General features: G+C 54.2%; 1 protein-coding gene across 1 annotated transcript in view; it reads right to left on the bottom strand.

Annotated features, from left to right (window-relative positions):
• Nucleotides 1-9,900: 9,900 nt before the first annotated feature.
• Nucleotides 9,901-20,067, bottom strand: part of WNT3A (Wnt family member 3A) — a 46,979-nt gene continuing 36,812 nt past the window's right edge. Inside the window, exons 3-4 of the mRNA XM_007169894.1 lie at nt 16,279-16,544; nt 9,901-10,380 (exon numbers count right to left, since the gene is read on the bottom strand). Of these exons, the coding sequence (XP_007169956.1) occupies nt 9,901-10,380; nt 16,279-16,544 (746 nt within the window). The remainder of the gene's footprint in view (nt 10,381-16,278; nt 16,545-20,067) is intronic.

The raw sequence follows: 20,067 nt of genomic DNA, 5'->3' as shown, positions 1-20,067 counted from the left end.
GGACATCAGGATCTGGGATCTGATCCTTCAAAGGCCTGGCTCTAGAGAGGGAGACACGGATAGGCCGAGGAAGGCAAGTCCCTGACAAAAGCAGGCCTTGTTCTGCCATAGACGGGAATAAAGAAGACCTGAGTGTCTCACCACTGCCCAGAGCCTGAACATCAGGGCAACAGGCAGAGTCCAGGCCCAGAGGCCCAGCAGAGCTAGGCTGAGGGCTGGCGGAGCCTGAGCAGGTGGGCCAGGTGGTGTGAGGAGGCCCAGCATTGCTTCTGGGCCTGGAGAGAAATTATTCCTCATAACTGAACAAGGAAAATATAAAATGAACACCTCACACTGGGACAGACCCAGAGCTGGAGACTGCTGGCCATGCTGGGGTATCAGCTGGGCCGGTGCTGCTGCCTGCCAGCGTGTCAGGCCAGGCTGGGTTCGAGCTGCAGCTGGAGAGCTGCAGGGGGAGCCCTGGAGAGGCCTCTGGTCCTATTCCAGGGCCCAGGTGTGTCCTCATGTCCTTCAACCCAAGGGCCTGCTCAGGGACCCGAGGCCCTGTGGTAGGGGAAATAGGAAGTGGTCGCACCTGCTCCTGAACCTGCTGGCTGAGGAAGCATATCAGAGTGGATGGTGGCCTGTCCCACTTGTCATGTCAGCCTTGGGCTGGGTTGCAGGAGCTGGACCCTGTGGGTCAGTCCCGACTGGCTCACGGTCGAGGATCAGCCCAGGGGAGGGGCTAAACCTGGGGTCAGGAACAAAGCTCCTCTCTTTTTGTCCACCATAGGGCAGGCCGTGTGACAGGGAGAGGCAGAGAGCGGGTCTGAACCACCTGTGAGTGTGTCCTAGCCTGAGGTATCCCACCTGTGCTGTGTGCAACTCCACCTGTAGTATGCTCCCTTGTATTGTCCCCACCTGCAGCATCCACACCAGCAGGGTCCCCATTTGTACCCTCCCCACCTGTACTCTCTCCTTCCCACCTGCATCCTCCTCACTTGCAGTGTCCTTCTCACCTGCAGTGTCCCCAGCTGCACTACCCCCACCTGAGTCCCCACCACACCTGTTATCCTCGGCTACCCTGGGGCAAGCTGAGCTGAGCTGTCTGGGGGAGGAGGCCACACTGTCCTCCTACTCTGAGTGCGTGGGTGCTGGGTTGGAGCCCTACCAGCTTCCTCACACCAGCTGTGGGCTGGGGTGTCCATCCTTCCCATCTGAGAGGTTAGAACTCTCCAACCTCCACACCCCCCAGGAGGAGTTGCCAAACAAGCACTGGCAGGGCTGTGGGTCACTGGGAAGTGCCAGGGCAGCTCCCCAGTGGTCCAATGGGTGGGAGGCTTGGAGCTCAGGCGCTTAGGCACGGGTTGGGGACCAGGGAGCTGTTGCTGCACCCGCAGGGGTGTCCAGGAGCCTGGGTGAGGCCACCCATTCCCCATACCGTGGGGGACATCCATGAAAACCAGCCCTCTGGAGACAGGCAAGGGGCAGACCCAGACCCAGCTCTGAGCTGCCAGGCTGACTTCTGACCTCAGACTGACCCTGATCCTGTCCCAAGCAGCACCTGTCCTTCCTGGACACTTGCCCAGCTGGAGCTGCCTGCGCTGGATGCAGCCCTTTCCTGGTGGGCTTCCAGGGCAGGGGTGACCCAGTGTATGGATCCTGCCTGTCCTCAATGTGCCGTTGACTCTGAGAGGCTGGGACAAGGCCTGCCTCTTTCCCAGCCTCAGTTTCCCTGTTTGCAATGTGACCTGAGACCTGGGACACCTTTCCTCACGGCCACCTCCTGGGGACCCTGATATGGGAGCTGGGGTGAGGCTCTATGGTGGGCACGCACACAAGGACCCCCTGGTATCGCTGCAGAGACAGCTGATACCGACGCCACATGTTGTAAGGGTGGCCCATTGCAGGTGTCCCAACCACTCCCAAATCTCCTCCCAGATAAGGGGCATTCCCCTCAAGCATTCTGATAATCTGGCTTACTCAGACTGGCCTGCGCAAGGGCTGGAGCTGGGGAGGGTGGATCTGTTGGGAGCTGGGTCTAGAGCTGGGGAGATAGCTGAGCCCTAGGAGCTGGTCAGGGCCCCTGCAGAGGCCTGTAGCCCTGGGGATGGGCCAGCTTGGCATCAGATCCCCCCACCACCAACCCCCACATGCAACACATACACAGCTTCTCCTCTGCCTTGCATGGGCCCCTGAGGTGTGGCTGGCACTGACCTTCCATGTCCCCAGGGGACAGTGATACAGGAACCACAAAGGTTATGGCAGTGAGGTGGTGAGAAGGCTGCAGCAGAGGCCAGGGGATGCTTGAGACTGGAGGGATGGAGGCAAGGGTGAAGGAAGGTGAGAATGAACTGTAGGTGGGACCAGAAGGTATGATATGAGGTCTCAGTTTTCCTTAAGACTCTATCCTGACTAACGTGCTGAGTGCCCTTGGGCAAGTCATGTCTTGCCCAGGTCAGTTTCTCCATCCATGGATTAGAGGTCCCCCTTTAGCTCAGATTGGAACCAGTTTGTGATGGGTGCAGGCTGAGGCACTCCAACTCCAACTCATGGGCACTGGGGAGCCATGGAAGTTTCTTGAGAAGAGGAGGGGGCTGGCTTGGGGATGTGCGACCCATGTCCTCTGTTCCTGAGGTTCCTGTTCTCCGGCCCAGACCTGGGAACTAAAAGCACACTCAGGGAAGAAGCACGTGTGATCTATGGGGCTCCTTCCAAAATCCAAACATCAAACAGCCTTCCCCAGGGCTCCCGGCTTTGCCTCTCTGTAGGTTGCAGGCTGACAGGCTGGGCGAGCCAGTTGAGGTGAAATGAACCCCTGTAACCTATAGGCAGCAGAGGGAGCTAAGGCGCCTGGGAGGGCTGTTGAGCCCTGCTGGAGATTCTGCATGGGCCTGCCTGCCTCTCTGCAGTCTGGTTTTTAGGCAAGGGGCAGACAGATTGGGAAGTCCCCCTTCTCTCCCAAGACATTCCCATTGCTGTCTTGGAATTCCACCATTCAACCTCTTGCATTAAGGCCTGGGCCTCCCCACATTCCTGTCTTCAGTTCTGCAGATGGCCTCTGGGGTTGGGAGGGGGTGTGTGTGTAGAGGGTCCTGACATCTGCCATAGGGACTTGGAGAAAGTTGAAGGAGATGGAAGCCTGAGAGGAGCTTGGACAGGAGCTGTGATTGGACACAGAGCCCTGGGGAGTCTGAGGGCACTGGCGAACCTTTGGAGCTCCCCTTGGAGGGTCCTCTCTTTCACAGAAACCTCCTCCTAGAAGCCCTCCTGGATTAATGGCAATTCCTCAAGTGTTGGCCACCTCCAACTACACAAGTGCTCAGCTGGCAGGATTCTGGCCAGTGCTGGTCCACTGTTGGTGGGTGAACTAGCTGGCTCCTCACTTCAGGCCGGGCTGCAAGCATCAGGGGTTGTTGGAAACAGGCCTGCCTCCTCCTTTAAGAGTGGAGGGAAGGCCCTCCCAGCGCCAGGCCTCCATGGGCAGGAGGGCATGCCATCCCTACCAGCCCAGCGCCTCCCTCCCAGCCTGCCGTGTTTGGGTGGATGACTCTTGGTCCTTATACCATAAACACCAATTTGCAGGGCCCTGAGAGCCAAATGACTGTTTACTGTGTGCTCCAGAGACTCAAATAAAAAAAGAGAGAGGGAGAGAGAAAGAGAAAGACGTGATTGAGGAGCCAGCCTGGATCTAAACATCAATTAGCACCTTCTGACTAGCTCCTGTCCCAGCTGCCAGGCCAGGCGGTGGCGGCTCCCAGGCTGGGGCCCTCCCCAGGGCTTCCCTAGTGCCCTGGGCACCACACCCCCCGCCCCCGGTCCTGGCATCTGTAGGGATGGACTTCTCAGTAGTATAGGATGCCTAAGGGGCCCAGACTGAGGATGTCAGAGCCATAGATACGGTACCACATGCTCACCTCCTCTTGGGAGCCCTCCCAGATGACCCAGAAGATATCGAAGGGGCCATCACCCAAATCTCTGGGGCCAAGGTGAGGGGGTAAGGGGCGGTGAGGGGTGCGGCAGGTGGGAGTGCCCTCTGTTAGCTACTCCCCGTCCCCCTACTTTATGGTGGGAGAGGGAGGGAGAAAATGCGGTAGTTTTGCCTTCATAAACTCATACTGGGGAGAGAGACCTCATCCAGTAGGTCTCAGTTTACCTGTCAGTGCCTATGAACAGAAGGGCTGGCAGCACTCCCACCCCTGCAGGGCCGCTGTCTTGTTCCTCCAAGCCTTGGACATCACCCTGGGAGGTTGTCCCCAGGGACAACTTCAAGCCTCAAGTCCAGCTTCAGTCTGTTCAGTCCAGGCTGAAGCTGGACTTGAGGCTGGAGGCTGGAGGGCAGTGTGGGCGGGTAAGGTGTCCTGTTCCTGCTCAGGCCAGGAGGCCAAGGGGCTGCTGGAGAGGAAGCTGCTGACTGCCAGGATGCCTTGTCCTTGGGTGTCCCAACCAGAGGGTTTCACGAAGGGACACAGGTTTCTAACAGGGAAATGAGTCACAGGCAAGAGGGCCAAGCAGCTTAGGGAGGGACAGGGGGCTGGAGTCAGGGTAGGCCGCTGAAGGGGAGAGCTGAGGGATTGGGGCAACCCCAGGCCATCAGGCCGGACCCCAGGATGGGCTGTGTCATGTCCCCCAGACCAGACCCTCGGGACAGGGGCAAAGGCCTGGCCAGCAGGACCTTAAAGCCCATCCAGCCCAGGCTCTGCTGTAGGCAGTGAGGGCCATCACTGTGTGGGACCAGGGAACCTGGCCAGGGGTCCTCAGCCCTCTGTACCAGGCTTGGTGATCCAGAGCTGGCCCTGCACCTGTTGCTCTGGGGGTCCCAGCCCTGGAGGTTCTGGCCCAGCATAGGGGTGGGGGTATGGGGTGGTTCAGAGCATTCTTGAATTGTGTGGAAACTGAGGTCCTAGGACCCAGAAAGTGGAAGTATGGGGAGGAGGGGGGAAGGGAGGGCCTGTGGGGGCCCCAGGAGGAGGGGGCTGGCCACACACCCTCCAGGACTTCAAAGCTGCTGCCCTGGGGGTGTGAGATTTGCAGGGGGCTGGGCCAAGGGGGGCCCTGGTGGGGTGAGGCCCTACTACCTCCGGGCCTTTAATATGGTTATTCCTCTTCTATCTCAACTACCTGTGAACAGGCCCACTAGGCCCATTTCCTCCTTCTTCAGGGCTGGCGGGAGGGGCTGTAAACTCCCTGGAGAGGTGCTTCTGAGGCCCAGGCAGGCTGCCCTGTGTTCTGCCCTCCCTCTGAGTTGAGGGTAAAGGGCAGGGGCTGAGGGGCTGGACCAGGGTTCATGGGGACATGCTGATCTTGGCAGGTGAGGGGGGCCAGCTGGGCTCTAGAGGGGGCTCCGGTTAGAACATTCCACGTCAGCAAAAGGCAGGAGCAGAGAGGCCCTGGGGAGCCCCGTCATCCCACTTCCTCTGGCACTGGAGGGAAACTGAGGCCCCGGGTGAGGCTTGCTCCTGGCCAGCAGAGAGTTGAGAGTTTTGCCTCCTCATTCACACAGGCTCTTGCTAGCTCCCCTCACCCATTTACTGGGGCCTGTCCTGTGGACCTGTGGGCCTCTTCTGGTGGGGTTCTGCCTCTCTCTGCCCTGGAGCTGTGGCGATGGGGAGTGGGAGCCTGGTGCCTCACCTGGTAGAGAGCTGAGACCAGGTAGGCAGAACCTACCTCTGCATCAACTCCCAGGGTAGCTCCTTTCTTGTTTCTGGGTATCTGGGCTCTGCTCCCTTAGGAGGCTCAGCTCTGTCCCTGCTTCCTCTCTTGGCATCTCACCCTTGTGACCTTGTGGCTATGCCTCCACCCCCTGCCCAACCTGTCTTCCCTACCCTTTCATGTGAGGAGCCCCTGGCACCTGGTTCCCAGCAGGTACCAATTAGGGCAACTCCTGCCCGTACCCTAACTTAGAGGTGCTGCACCATTTGTACTGTCTGTGCACTGTGGATGTGGCCCATAGGCAGCTCGAGTGGGGCACCTGTCACCCCCCACCTCCAGGGCCTAACCCCCGTGTGGAGTGTCTGACCTGGCTCTATTGCCTGGTGGGCTGTGAGGGCTTGGGGGTCCTCCCTGCTGGTGACTCACACCCGTGGGTGAGATTGGCCACCTGCACTCCGGTCTCGGACACTGTCCTGTGAGCTTAATCACTGTCTCCCTCTTTATAGAATGTCTGCCTGCAGTCTGTCTGGACCCAGCCAACCCCTTGGGGCCCCATTTGGGAATGGCTGGTGGTCAGCTACAGTCCCGGAACAGTGGGTAACCTGGCCTGAAATGGGCCTGGTGGGGGGGAGCAGGGAGCCCCGAGCCAACAAGGCCATGGGCTTGGGGCGGGACGTTGGTGTACCAGCCCGGGGAAGCTGATGCGTGATTTGGGGTGTGAAAGCAGGGGATTTGGGGGTCCAGAGCCCTGCGTCTGTCTCTAGTCCCTTAGCCTCACTGGGCCTCTTCTGGCTCTGTCTTCAGTGGCTTGGAGCCTCCAGCAAAGGCCACTGTGGCCGGTAAGGTGGTGGGGTTGGTGTTCCCTGGGTCCTGTCTTGAGGGATGAAGCCATGTTTCCTTCTCATCACCGTGTTTCCTTCTCCTCCCTCCCTCCCTTGATGGGTTCCCACTCCATCCACCAGGAAGCCCCCCATACCCTACCACAGCTCTCTCCCAGCGCAGGGCTCTGTGTGGAGTGGATACTCTTGCCCACGCTGGGTCTGCACAGCCCTGTCCAGGACCCCTGCCCAGCCAGCCATGACTCTCTGTTGGCAGAGGGTGGCCCTTCATTCCCTGCTCTCGAGGACACCATGTGGCCCTGATGTCTAGCCACGGAGTCAGCTGAATTGGGCTTCCCTCCCTCTGCTCTCAGCAGGCACGGGCCTCCCAATTACGAGGCTCCTGTCTGTCCCCAGCCCCCTCCCTTCCAGCATATGGCTCATTCAGGGTGGCTATGCTGGGCCTGACCTTTGAGAGGGTGGGGCTAGGCCTCCCCCCCTCAGCTCCAGCATCATCTCCCCCCAGCCCCCACCTGTCCTAGCCTGTCCCTCCACCCCTGCCTCCTCAGCTTTCTCCCTCCTTGTGGGTCTGGCTGGATATCAGGGCAGGGTTCAGAGGTGGTGGTAGTAGTGGGGAGGGGGGCATGGAAGGACACAGAGAGAAGCAAGGACTCTGCTCCTGGCTTGGAGAGATGAAGGTGTGGCCTTGAGAAAGCCACTCCTTCAGCCTAAGTTTTCAGAGGCCCACCCAGCTCTGCATACCCCAAATACCCTGGATTGAGGATGTATGTAGGCAATAGCCATGGAGGGACAACGTGAGGCTTCTGCCAACAGGATGCCTCATTTTTCCTTGAGGCTCTCCCTGTCTGCCTTGGAAAGATCCCCATCCCAAGGTTCTGAGCATGATGCCAGGATTTGGCCACCCATACATTGAGAGACTGCTGAGCCCTGCCAAGACTTGCACTCCTGAGCTATGCCCTGTGGTGGAGGGGAGGCCAGGGGTCCTGTGTCAGCTCTGGCCTCTGGCCTGACGATGGACAGAGGCAGGAGGGAGCCCCTGGGAGTTCTTGGCTTCATGCAGCAGCTCTCTGCCACTGAGAGATGTCCCTCATGACCTCCCAACTGGATTCCAGCTGCATGAGCTGGACTTCTAAAGTGGCCTTTGCAGGAGGTAGAAGGAGGCCAGGCCCAGGGAGAAGCGGCTGCCTGATTTCCAGGCTTCAGGCTGGTGAGCCTCAAATTGAGGGAACATGTCTGGCCTCCCAACCAGACTGGGCTCCTAGAATGCCCCCTGGTGGACTGAGAAGGGGACCCCACACAGGGGCCATGTCCCCAAGCCCAGGGAGCATGGCCACGTAGCTGGTGCTCAAATGTGAACTGAATGAAGCATGTTGTGGATGTCTGGGGAAGTGGCTTTCAGCTGACTTGGTGGATGTCCCGCTGCACCACTGACTTGTGTGGGGTCTCCGCCCTGGGGCTGCCATGGTCCCCTGCTCACTGCACTGTATATCCCCTGCAACAGGCAGGCCTCCTTTTCCCTTTCTCTGCACTTCCATTGGGGTCTTTTGCCCTGGTCTCTAGTCTACCCCGTCTCAGACTTCAAGACCACTGGCTGTTTCCTCCTTTCTTTGGAGTGGCCATCCTTCTTCCTTCCCCTGGAATTCTGGCTCTAGAGGCCATTGCAGAGGCCCCAGGAGTCTCTGAGCTAAGCATGCCCACCTCACCTCCCATCGTGGCCCCTCCCAGAGGGTCACGACCAATCCAGGCCCCATGCCTTGCTGACCCACCACCAAAAATCCAGCACAATCCACAGGTTTGTTTGGTTGTTTCTTCTTTTCGTTTTTGTTTGTTTGTTTTTACTTTCCCCATAGTTTGAAACTCACAAGCTATGACTAAAATAACTTCTTTCATAGAAAGAAAAAGAAAACCACAATAACACATCTGTTTGTCTAGTTCCTATGTATGGTGGATATAGCAGCATCGGAAATAAAATTAAAACCAAAAATGCAAAATTCAAGGCAGAGGAAGGTCGTATCCCTAGCGAGCCGTGCAGCTTGTCCTCCCCACCCCCCGCCCCAACTGTCTCTTCCCCCTGCCTGGAGGGTAGGGCCTCGGGGACAGGGGGCTGGGCAACATTTCACAGTGGCAGAGGCTGAGGAGGAGAGGTCTTGGCATGGCAGCACCTGGCAGGAAGTCCCTGTAGGCATTGGTTGAGAGGTCCATCAGTCTCGCTCATTCCCAGACAGGATGGATGAGTCAGACGTGAGAAGGGCCAAGTCAAGCGGCCAACCAGAGGCTCCAGAACAGTGGCCAGTGGCAGGTGGGTCTGGTGCACCATAGCCACAGCAGCAGGACCTGGGGGTCTGTCCTGGCTACGAGGGGCTGGGAAGGAGACCAGTCCTCTGGGGTCTTTGGGTCCTCTGTCTGTAGCACCAGTGTGGCATCATGCCCCGACTCCAAATCTCCCAAACAACCCAACCCAAAGTGAGCCTCCAAGACAGGGTATGGAGCTGAGTACGACCTGGACAGCAGTACAGGCCAGTGGCTCCCTTCTTGCCTTCCCCTTACAAGGGGCTGTGAATGAGGGAGGTGGAGAGAGGTGCTAGGCCAAGAGGGAGGCAACAGCAAGACTGGAACAGGAGGTTTTGCTCCTTTTCTGTGGATGCGATGGGGTGCAAGTGGGAATGTGAAGACAGGGAGGAGGGAGAGCCAGGCGTAGGACTTTCTGTCAGCTGCAAAGTAGAAGGCACAGCAGACCAGGCTGAGTGGCACCTTGCTGGGGCCTGGGTGACAGCAGAACGCCACTGGAAAGAGGGCCTGGGTGTCTGATGCCCAGCACAGGGCAGCCAGGACAGAGCCAGGCCTCGTGTTCCAGGCCCTTTCTCAGCCTACTGCCGTCAGGCCCTATCTCCTTCACCCAAGCCCAGGTGGTTCTTGCAGTTCTGCACGGCAAAGGCTCTCCCTGATAGGGTTCTTGGTTGAGAGCGTTGGCAGGTATCAGACTGAGGGAGGAGTGCCACAGGCCTCCAGGCACCTGAATCATCGTAGGATGGGCCTCAGACCTTAGTGGGAGGGGTAAGGGGACAAGATGCCCCCCACAGGTTCTCCACAGCTCGTTCTGCCAGGCGATACTGCTCTACAGGACGAGGTCAGGTGGAGGGAACCATGTGGTCTTCGGAGGAAGGTAATGGCAGGCTAAATCCCCACCCCTGGAGCCCCGCCCCCAGAGAGGACCCCGCCTCCCTCCAGCAGCCCCGTCCCTGGAGTTTCACCCCAGGAAGGGCCCCACACCTGTCGGGAAGAACTCCATCCCACTCATGAGCCTCACCCCTGCCCTACCACGGAGGACCCCGCCACCCTCCAGGAGCTCCATCCCAGAGCCCCGCCCCATCCCTGGAGGAGTCCCGCCGCCGCCGCCGCCAGGAGGACCCCCAGCCCGGTGCGGCGCCCGCTACTTGCAGGTGTGCACGTCATAGACGCGCGCGCACTCCTGGCAGCTCACGTAGCAGCACCAGTGGAAAACGCAGTGGCACTTCTCCCTGCGCCGCTCGGTGCGCGCGTTGTGGCCGCGACCGCAGCACAGCAGGTCGCAGCCGTCTATGCCGTGCGAGCTCACGTTGCAGGTGCGGTCGCGCGTGCCGAAGGATCCCGTCTCGGGGTTGGGCTCACAGAAGTTGGGCGAGGCCTCGTAGTAGACCAGGTCGCGCTCTGTGGGCACCTTGAAGTAGGTGTAGCGTGGCCGCAGGGTCTCCACCCAGCCGCGCGACTCGCGGTGCTTCTCCACCACCATCTCCGAGGCGCTGTCATACTTGTCCTTGAGGAAGTCACCAATGGCACGGAAGTCGGGCTGCGACCACCAGCAGGTCTTCACCTCACAGCTGCCCGAGAGCCCATGGCACTTGCACTTGAGGTGCATGTGGCTGGCGATGGCCTGCAGGAGCGCGTGAGCGGGGGCGTCAGGGCAGGCCCTCAGTCTCCCCACCTCCCCGGAGGATGGCTGTACTCCTTGCCTGTAGTCCCCCTCCGCTCACCTGGCAAACCCAGTCCCCCCACTTGCTCCATAAAGCTCCGGGACTCCCAGGTGGAGCAGGTGCCCTCTCCCAGCACCACCCTTCCATGTGGTGCTGCAGGTTCTTGTGCCATGTGGCCCCCCTGGTAGACCCAAGATCCCTGGAGGGCAGGGCCTGGGAGGCCCCCTCCTGGGCTGGGTCTAATTCTAGGCCATCTATGTTGAGTGAAGGAAAGAAGGGGCTGTAACATGTGACATGTAAGTGCCGGGGCGCAGGAGGGAAGTCGTCCATTCTGACTGGGGAAACCCAAGACCTCCGTCTAGAGGAGATGTACATGGGCTGGGTGGCAAGGCTGGGGGCTGACCTGAGCACGGATAATGGTAGTGGCTTGAACAGGGTACCTTCAGGACCCAGGAAGCTGGTTTTATCGGATTGTAGGGGAGTTGCTGAGGATTGTGTGTCTTTCTCCTGTGGGCATCCCAACGTCAGGTTGTCGTCCCTTCTCTCTTTGGGGGAAGAAGTGGGGCTGGGGGTGAAAGGTCCCGTGGCGTAATCAGAACTAAGGCTGAACTGGCCACTATGATGGGCACTGGCCACATGTGAGGTCCTGAGATGCGGCTGGTGGTCCAAACTGAGAAGTGCTGTTAAGTGCAAACCACATGCTGGGTCACACTAAGTCCCCAGACTTCGTAAAAGAAGAGGATGTAAACTATCTCATTCAAAATTTTAATATTGATTGCATTATTGCAATAACATGTTGGCTATATTGGGTTAAATAAAATTCATTACTAAAACAAATTTCACCTGTTTCCTTTTAAAATGTGGCTACTAAAAATGGATAAATCTAAGGCCTCATGTGGGCTCTGTGTCCAGATGCTGCCTCTACACTGTCCCCCTCTGCCTGCTCTTTCTTCAACCCTTCCCTCTCATACTGGCACATTTTTAGGGGCATCTGTAATTTACATTCCCCCACCGCAGTCCAGTTCTGTCTAATCTCCATTCTCTTCTCTTTTGTGACCAAGCTTTTCCAGAGAGGAGCTGCCACTACCTCTCTCTGCCTCCTCAGTCTCTTGTTTTAGTTTTACTTTTGATCAAAGTTATATATGCACATACTTTGAAGAGTCCAAGAGTTCCTAAGACCTGTTAAGAAAAACAGGAGTTCTGCCCCCACACTCTCATTCACAGCACTTTCCTGACCACTTGAGGCAGCACCTTGTACCTCTACACCTCTAATAAGATGCTTGTCTTGTTACTTCTTGATTTTTCAGTGTTTGGCATTGTCTATGGACCTCTCACCTTGGAGGTCCCATGGGACCTCACCCCACAACTCTGATGCACACTTTTCCCAACCCCCTTCCTACTCTAAAAACTATAGCATAATTCCAGTTAGATCAAAATTTAGTGCTGACAGTATTGGGGCTGTGCTAAATGTCATACTTAGTTGAGCCACATGCCATGATAGCTTTTCCTTTTCTACAAAACGTTTTATTGTTGCTGTTTTTAATGTACTTATCACAGGTTCAGTCTCACTAACTCCTTTCGTTGTCTAAATATTCTCTTCAAGACTTTCAAACACACCAGCTGATCTATGGATTTCATCTTCTTGGAGACATCTTTTTCAAAGGCCTTCTGGTAAATTTTGTGAAATGTGCATGTCTGAAAACAAATCTTTTCTACTTAAAGTTGAAAAGATGATTTAGCTGGGTATAAAAGTCTTGGCTTAAAATATTTCCCCCTCTCAGGATTCTGAAAGCATTACACTATTTTATTCTAGCTTTCACTGTTGTTCTTAGAAACTCTGATGACATTTTGATTCCTGATCCTTTGCATGAAACCAAAGCGTGTTCTGGGAAGCTTGGAAGGCTTTTCTGTGTCATAGGCTGTGAATTTCACAGCGAGTTTTGATGTGGGTCTTCCCCTTTCTTGTGCTAACCACTTATGCAGCCTGTTTTGTCTGAACTTCTGCTCTTCAGCCCTGGGAACCTTCTTGTCTTCTTTCTTTCTTTTTTTTTTTTAAATTTATTTATCATTTATTTATTATTTATTTTTGGCTGTGTTGGGTCTTCGTTTCTGTGCGAGGGCTTTCTCTAGTTGTGGCAAGTGGGGGCCACTCTTCATCGCGATGCGCGGGCCTCTCACTATCATGGCCTCTCTTGTTGCGGAGCACAGGCTCCAGACGCGCAGGCTCAGTAATTGTGGCTCACGGGCCTAGTTGCTCCACGGCATGTGGGATCTTCCCAGACCAGGGCTCGAACCCGTGTCCCCTGCATTGGCAGGCAGATTCTCAACCACTGCGCCACCAGGGAAGCCCTTGTCTTATTTCTTTACCAAATTCCTCATCTTCATGTTCATCACTGTCTTTCCTGGACAGATCCTCCATATTTTCTATCCTTTCCTATTTTCCATTTCCTTGTCTTTTTTTTCTCTACTTTGTGGGAAGGGTGTCTCAACTATCTTCCAACCTTTCTGCTGAGAGTTTTGTTTTTGCTGTCCTATTTTTAATCTCTAAGAGCCTCTTTTACCCCCTGAATGTTCTTTTAAATTAACATCCTGTTCCAATTTTATGGATTCAGTGTTTTATCTCTCTGGGGATAGTGATGGTTTTTTGAAGTTTTCATCTCTCTTTACAATGTCTCTTTCCCATAAGTTTGGGTTTTTTTTTTCTTTATTTTGGTCTTTACCTTTGTGGTTGCTGGAGGCCTTCCTCAGATGTTCAGTGATCCTTGGCTGCCTGCTCATATTTGATAGCGGGGAGCCAAAAATCTTGTTGAAACCTCCTGTACATGGGAGGGATTCATCTATTTGGGCCCTCAGTGTTGAGTGATCTGGCCACGTTGCTTTTGGGGGAACCCCCATCTCAATATCTTCAAGTCTCTTCTCTTGGGTTGGTCTGATTCTCAGGGGAGAATCTTCCATTTTCCTGCCTAGAGTGTAATCAAGCTTCACTGTGGCACTAGGAGATTAGGAAGACAAATGTGTATGTAGACAGACTACTTTTACTTGGGCAGCCTCACCCTCAGCAGTCCAGACACCTTCTGCTTTACCCTTTTTAGGGAATAAGCCTCCAGACTTCTGCCATGGTGATGGAGGGGTACTGTCTGGATGCAAGAGGTTGGATAGAAGAGCTGGTACGTTAAAAAGTGCTTTTAAAATAGACTTTAAAATGAAAGCACAGCTCAGCATACACACTTTTTCCCCAGACCAGCAAATGACCAGTCTTTCTGTTTTCAGCCCCATATCTATCTCTACTTCTCAAGATATCTGATACTAGAAATTCCTTGGTTGATTCTCAGAGTTCTCTACTGGCTTAAGATTCAGCTTTCTTGAGTGTACTAAGATATTGAGTATTCATCTATCTGCTTTTGGCTTTCAAAATTTTGTTGCCATTGTCACCTTTTCTGTTTTCCATGTTCTCAATAGTTTATTTATGTATCTTAAAATTAATTCATTGTCATTTTAGTGGAGTTCTAGGAGAATGCAGAGGAAAATATTTGTATTTTGTTTGTCATCTTTAACTGGAAACTCCCATTCATTCTTCAGGTCTACAATTTCTATGTGATTCTTTCCCAAATCTTACATTTTAGCTTTGTGAACATAAGTAGGCATATTTTTTCTCGTAATCTGTGTCTAATAATTCCAGTATTCGAGCCTTGTTTCTGTTTCTTTTGTTGTTGTTGTTGTTTTGTTTTGTTTTGCTGATTATCACTCATTTAACAGGTTATCTTTGATTATGTGTTGAACATTGTGTTTGAAAAGTTGTTTGTAGAAAAAAATTTCAGCCTAGCATAAGGTTATCATCCTCCAAAGAGGATTTATCTGCTTTCTCCAGGTACATGGGGATACCAGCAATTTGGGACCGCCTTAATCCATTCAGTCTAGAGATTTTACTAGCCTGTACATGTGCATAAGGGCTTGTCTACTTCTGATTTTCCTTTACTCCTCAGGATCCCAGCCTAAACCGAGGAGTTTTTTCCTAGACATAGCACCTTTGGTGGGCCCCTTTCAGCTCTGTGAGGCTGCTGGAAATGCAGCTCAGCATATGCACTTTTTTCCCAGACCAGCAAATGACCCCTGGACAAAAGCTGCCCCAGACACCAGGTTCAGAATCTTGTCTTCTCCTGGACTTTGGACTGCAAATTCCTCACTATATGGTTAGTTATTTGACACTTAACAATTATTTTATGGGAAGTGTAATATACATGCAAAAGTTTATATGTCATAAGCATGGAATATGACAAAATTTCACAAATTACCAGCCTCAGAACCCCAGCTCCTCAGAAACTCCCACCATGCCCTGTTCCATCTGTTATACTCTCCCCTCTCCAGGGCATATATTCTAAGAGCATCTCCTTGACGACTAATGATATTGATCACCTTTTCACATATTTATTGGACATTTCTAGATTTTCTTCTGTGAAGTGGCTTTCCATTTTTCAGCCAACTTTTCTATTGGGTTATCAGTCTTTTTGTTCTTTTTATACTATAACTTTCATATACTTGTTGGGTGTATATATTGTGAACATCTCCTGTGTGGATTGCCTTTTCAGTTTCATGGTGGTGCCTTTTTATAAATTTTAATATAGTCCACATTATTACATTTTTCTTTCATTGTGAGTGCTTTTTTGGCCTGTTTAGGAAATCTTTGCCTACTCCAAGGTCACAGAGATGTTCTCCTATGTTTTCTTCTAAACATTCTTTGTTTAATCTTTCCCATTTGGAAATGGGAAATTGATTTTTTATATGATGTGAGGTAGGGGTCAAGATTAATTTTTTTCCACATTGTTATCCAATTGACTGAGCACCATTTATTGAAAAGACCACTTCCCCCTCTGTACTGCACTATCTTCCTTGTGATAAATCAGGTAACTTATACAGGTGAGTATTCTATACTTTTAAAGGGTACTTTTTACATTTCATCCTACATTGGTACCTGTCTTTAGCCGGAAGATTAATTTGAGTCACCTAGTTCCCTGTTGCTGGAAGTTAAATGTTCACTCTTCCGCTCTCTGCAGTGCCCTGGTTCCACTGGCCAAGGCCAGGGCCAACTCTGCTGAACACTTTTCAGTCCCTACACATATCACTTCCTATCAGTAGTTCCCCACTGAACCTCTGACTAAGTTCACTAAGCCCCCTTTTCAGAAGGGCTCACAAAGCCCTGTACAGCTTGGTCTCTGCCAGCCTTTCCATCCCCCAAATCTTTTTCTTCCTCTGTTCTCCATATTCTACCTGGACTAACTCACGTGCATGCTTTCAACTCTGAGCTACCCGGAGGCTCTCCTGGCTTCCCTTCACCTGGATAACTGCCAATTATTCTGCTTGTCTCCACTCACCACCTCTGCGAGAAGTCTTTTTTGAGACTCCAGCCTGGGTCTGACCTCTCCGCTATGTCCAGATCACCTTGTGTGTGTGCATTTCTTCATCGTAGAACTTACCACACTGTGGTGTAGGAGCCTGGCTGTCTCCCTCCCTGAATGTGCAGGAGCTCCTGCAGAGCAGGCCTTCCTCCCACCCCTCCTTCCTTGTGACCCCAGCTGCACAGGTGGACCTGCCATCCTGTGGGAATGCCCTAGACCTCGTGGAGCAACTGGGCAGCCCTATGTTTCAGACACCGCTGGGCAGGAGGTGAGCAGACCCCCAGCCTGGCCACCATATACATCCCTCCCACAGCCCACCACCCTGCCTACACCATGCCACACTCCTCAAGGGACCAGGGCACATACCCTGCTCAGAAAGCTTCTATTTCCCAGGGACCCGCAAGGGTGTAGTCTCAGGGCTCTCGGATTCACAACCCAGGATGGGGGCGGGGGCCGCGGACGTACCTGGCGCCCAGCCTCATTGTTGTGACGGTTCATGGCGGAGCGAGCGTCTGGTCGGTTCTCCCGCGCGTCTGCGAACTCCCGAGACACCATCCCGCCGAACTCGATGTCCTCACTGCAGCCGCCCCACTTCCAGCCCTCACCGGGCGAACCCTGGTGGCGGCTGCTGCAGCCGCAGATGGCAGCGGAGCCCTCGGCGCACGAGCGTGTCACAGCGAAGGCTACGCCGGCGGAGGCGATGGCGTGCACAAAGGCGGACTCCCGGGTGGCTGCGGAAAGAGGCGACGTGGTTGGCAGGACCCGGCAGGGCTGAGGTGGTGGGACTGGCGTGGGGGCGTGGCTGCCTCTTCCCGGGCTGGGTCCTGGGCACCCACAGTGGGCTAGACTCGCAGCGCGGTTAACCGCGGTACAGTAATCGGAGTCGGGGAGGCAGGACTGCGGTGGGACAGGAGCGCGTGTCTCCAAGGGAGGACCCAAGGAGAAGGGAGAGCTGCCCCAAAGAAAGTATATGGAGGGCTAAGGAGCCCAAGGCAAGATGCTGGACATAACTTGTCATGGAGAACAGCAGGGACGGCTGAAATCAGAAAGTCAGATCATAACCAGTGCTGGTGAGGATGTGGAGAAATCAGAACGCTGTACACTGCTGGCTGGAAGGAAACTGGTGCTGCCCCTTGGAAATGGGTTTGGCAGCTTCTTGAAAACATACACCTACCCTATGACCTGGTCATTCACCTCTGAGGTATTTACCCTGGAGGAAACCTGTGTCCCTGCAAAGAGCAGGAAGCAAATGTCACTGCAGCTTTATTTGTAATAGTCCCAAACTGGCAGCTCCAAAATGTCCAACAACGGGTGAATGGATGAAAAATTGTGGCATGAAATAAATAAGTCGTGGGTATGTGATGTACAGATGGCGACTAGAGTTAATAATATTGTATATTGGAAAGTTAAGAGCATAGATCTCAAAAGGTCTCATCATAAGAAAATATCTCGTAACTGTGTGGGGTAATAGATGTTAACTAAACTTATTGTGGTGATCGTTTCACAATATATACAAACATTGAATCATTATGCTGTACACCTAAACTAATATAATGTTATATGTCAATTATATTTCAATTAAAACTTGTGGCATATCCATGAAATGGAATTCTATTTAGCATACCAGAAAAGAGAGCATGGATGAATCTCAAAACAATCATGCAGATTGATTAAAAGGCGTACAAAAAAGGCTCCTTCTAGTGTACCAGCAACCCACGGTGGAGCCCCCGTGCCCAGATGTCCTGGTTGGAAGCTTCCCACAGCCCTGCCCAGGGCATGGCTCCTGGCCCACATGCTGCCCACTTGTGCCTCTTTTTCTGCCTGCACACCCTTCCCCTCTTCCACTCCGGACACCAGGTACTGAGAGGCCCAGCTGAAGGGCTGCCTCTTCTGGAACCTTCCGAAGGTCAGTGCCTCCATTTGCACCTCGCCTCCTGCTGGCCCCACATGCTTGGGTCTGGAACTGAATGCCTGCCAGGAACCGCATCCAGGCTGCCTCTGACCTGGTATTGGAGCTGCCGCCTGCATGCAGCCTTCTCTTTCTACACATGGAGAAAATGAGTCAGGGGATGTGGCACTGGTTTTCAGAATGCCAGTGGGGGATGGCTGGAGCTTGGGAAGGAAAAGCCGGTGGGGCCGAACTGGGTGAGACAGGCACGTGAGAGAGTCAAGGGAGGCCTGCCTTGGCGAGGCCAGCTGCAGGGGGTCGCTGGGTGTGGGAGGCCTAGCCTGACCCTGGTAGACAGAAGACTAAAGGAGCTGGTCTCAAAGGACAGGCAGGAAATCGACAGAGGAAAAGCAGGGGGCAGGGGTATTCTGCATGCGGAGGCCCACAAGGGCAGGGCCTCAGGTGGGGAGGGGTTGGGCTGGCAGGACCAGAGGGAAGTACAGGGCATGTGGGGGACAGCCTGGACTTTGCAGAGGCTGGACTCCCAGCCAGGCTTCCCCAGATGGGATGAATGAATGAATGCATCATGCCTCCTGAGTGTGTGCACACATTTCTTCAAGGGCACCAAGCCACGATCCGCTCCAGGTGGAGGACAAGGGCCTGGGGGTGCCCTGGGTCCCACGTGAGCTGATAGGACTCACTCCTCGACTCGCCATTCCACATGTGTGTGTGTGGGAGTAGCTGCTGTTTGCCAAGCCCTGCTGGAGAAACATCAGGGAGCAAGATGACCTCGTGGAGCTTACCTGCTGATTAGCAGGAATTTTAAAATCCTAGGTTAAAAAAAATGCTATGGGCTGTGGAGTGAGCAGGAGAGATGTAGGAACAGAGCCAACTAGGACCTTCTGTGCCAGGCAAGGGGTGTGTGCCCTGCTGTGTCCCTGAGCTCCTCGTGGGCAGAGGCCCCACTGCAGGACTGGACACTGCTAGGGCTCCAAATGGCTACAGGAGAGTTATCAAAGGGGGCTGCTGTCTCCTCACCCCACATCAGTGCCCTGGAGGCTTTTTTCCTGGGAGGGGGAGGGACAGGTGGGCTTCCCCCTGGGGAGTGAGTAGAAGTTTTGGGTTGCTCCCCACACTTCCTCCAGCTGCATGGTCTCACCTGCTCCCAGGTTTGCATCTGAGCATGTGTGTCCCAAAGCTCAGGTGGCAGAGGCAGGAAAACAGTAAGATAGAGTTCCAGCCAGCAATGTGCACACACTCAGACTCATCCATATAGCTTCGTACACATCCACATACACCTGCCACTGAAAAAAGCACATTCACTCCTATACCAAGAACACACAGTGTGAGATGTGTCTGAGGAAGTGCCCTCTGCACGAGCCTCCAGATAGCTGCCAGGCCCCACCCTGCTTTTGGTGACTCTTTCTGTGGATTTGCCAACAGTTCTGGATGGTCCTCTGCAGGCCCCGGCCAACCTGTGTACTCGCCATGTTTTGCCCAGAGCAGGCCTGGACTCTCGCTGCTTTCTGGAAACTCCCAGGTGGTAAGCACCCAGCCACAAACCCAGAAAGGGACTCCTCATTTCTCCCCTGTCAGCCTCCCACTGACAGCTTGGCTGGGGACTGCCCAAGTCTGAAGGCTGCTCTGGCCTCCCGACATGGCCCTGGCCCATCCTGCCTCTCCTGACTCTTCACCAGCCCGCAGTATCTCCCAGTTGCACCAGAAGAGGTTCCTAGTTGGGACAGGCACCTCCAGCTTCCAGCTTCCCCCACCCATCCACACACATGTAACACACACACACACACACACACACTCACTCTCTCACCCATATATGCATGTACACTCATACACAGACACACAGACACACACACAGTCTCACTCTCTCACCAATATATGTATGCACACACATCCACAGACACACACGTAGGCACACGCTCTTACACAGGTATGCACACACATGCCCACACACATGCTCACACATACTGTAGGAGGAGCGCTTTGTCCAGCACCCATCTGGCCCTGCCCAGCCCTTCTCCGGTTCTTGCCACTGTGTCCTTGCTTGACTCACACACAGGCTGACTCTGCGCCGCCTCCTGCCCTCTCAGCCCTGTCCACCACTCCCTGGCCTCCAGCCACACTCAACCCTCGTCCTTCCTTTGGGTTCTTTCCAACTGCTTCGTTGCTCATGTGCATCTGCCTTGTCCCCATCCCTGCTCTTTGAGGCACAGGCCAGGATCCTGACCCTGCAGTCTGGGTTCGGTCCACACCTGGTCCTGGAGCCCTCGGGCTCCCCAGGTACTTCAGGAGCACCCTCTTACATCCATTCTGCCTGAAACCTCCCTGAGCTGGGGGCTGTGTCCTGTTCA

This window comes from Balaenoptera acutorostrata, chromosome 2 (assembly GCF_949987535.1).
Source record: "Balaenoptera acutorostrata chromosome 2, mBalAcu1.1, whole genome shotgun sequence".
Classification (NCBI taxonomy): Eukaryota; Metazoa; Chordata; class Mammalia; order Artiodactyla; family Balaenopteridae; genus Balaenoptera; species Balaenoptera acutorostrata.
Note: the sequence above shows the minus strand (reverse complement) of the source record. Positions and strands in the feature narration are given on the sequence as shown.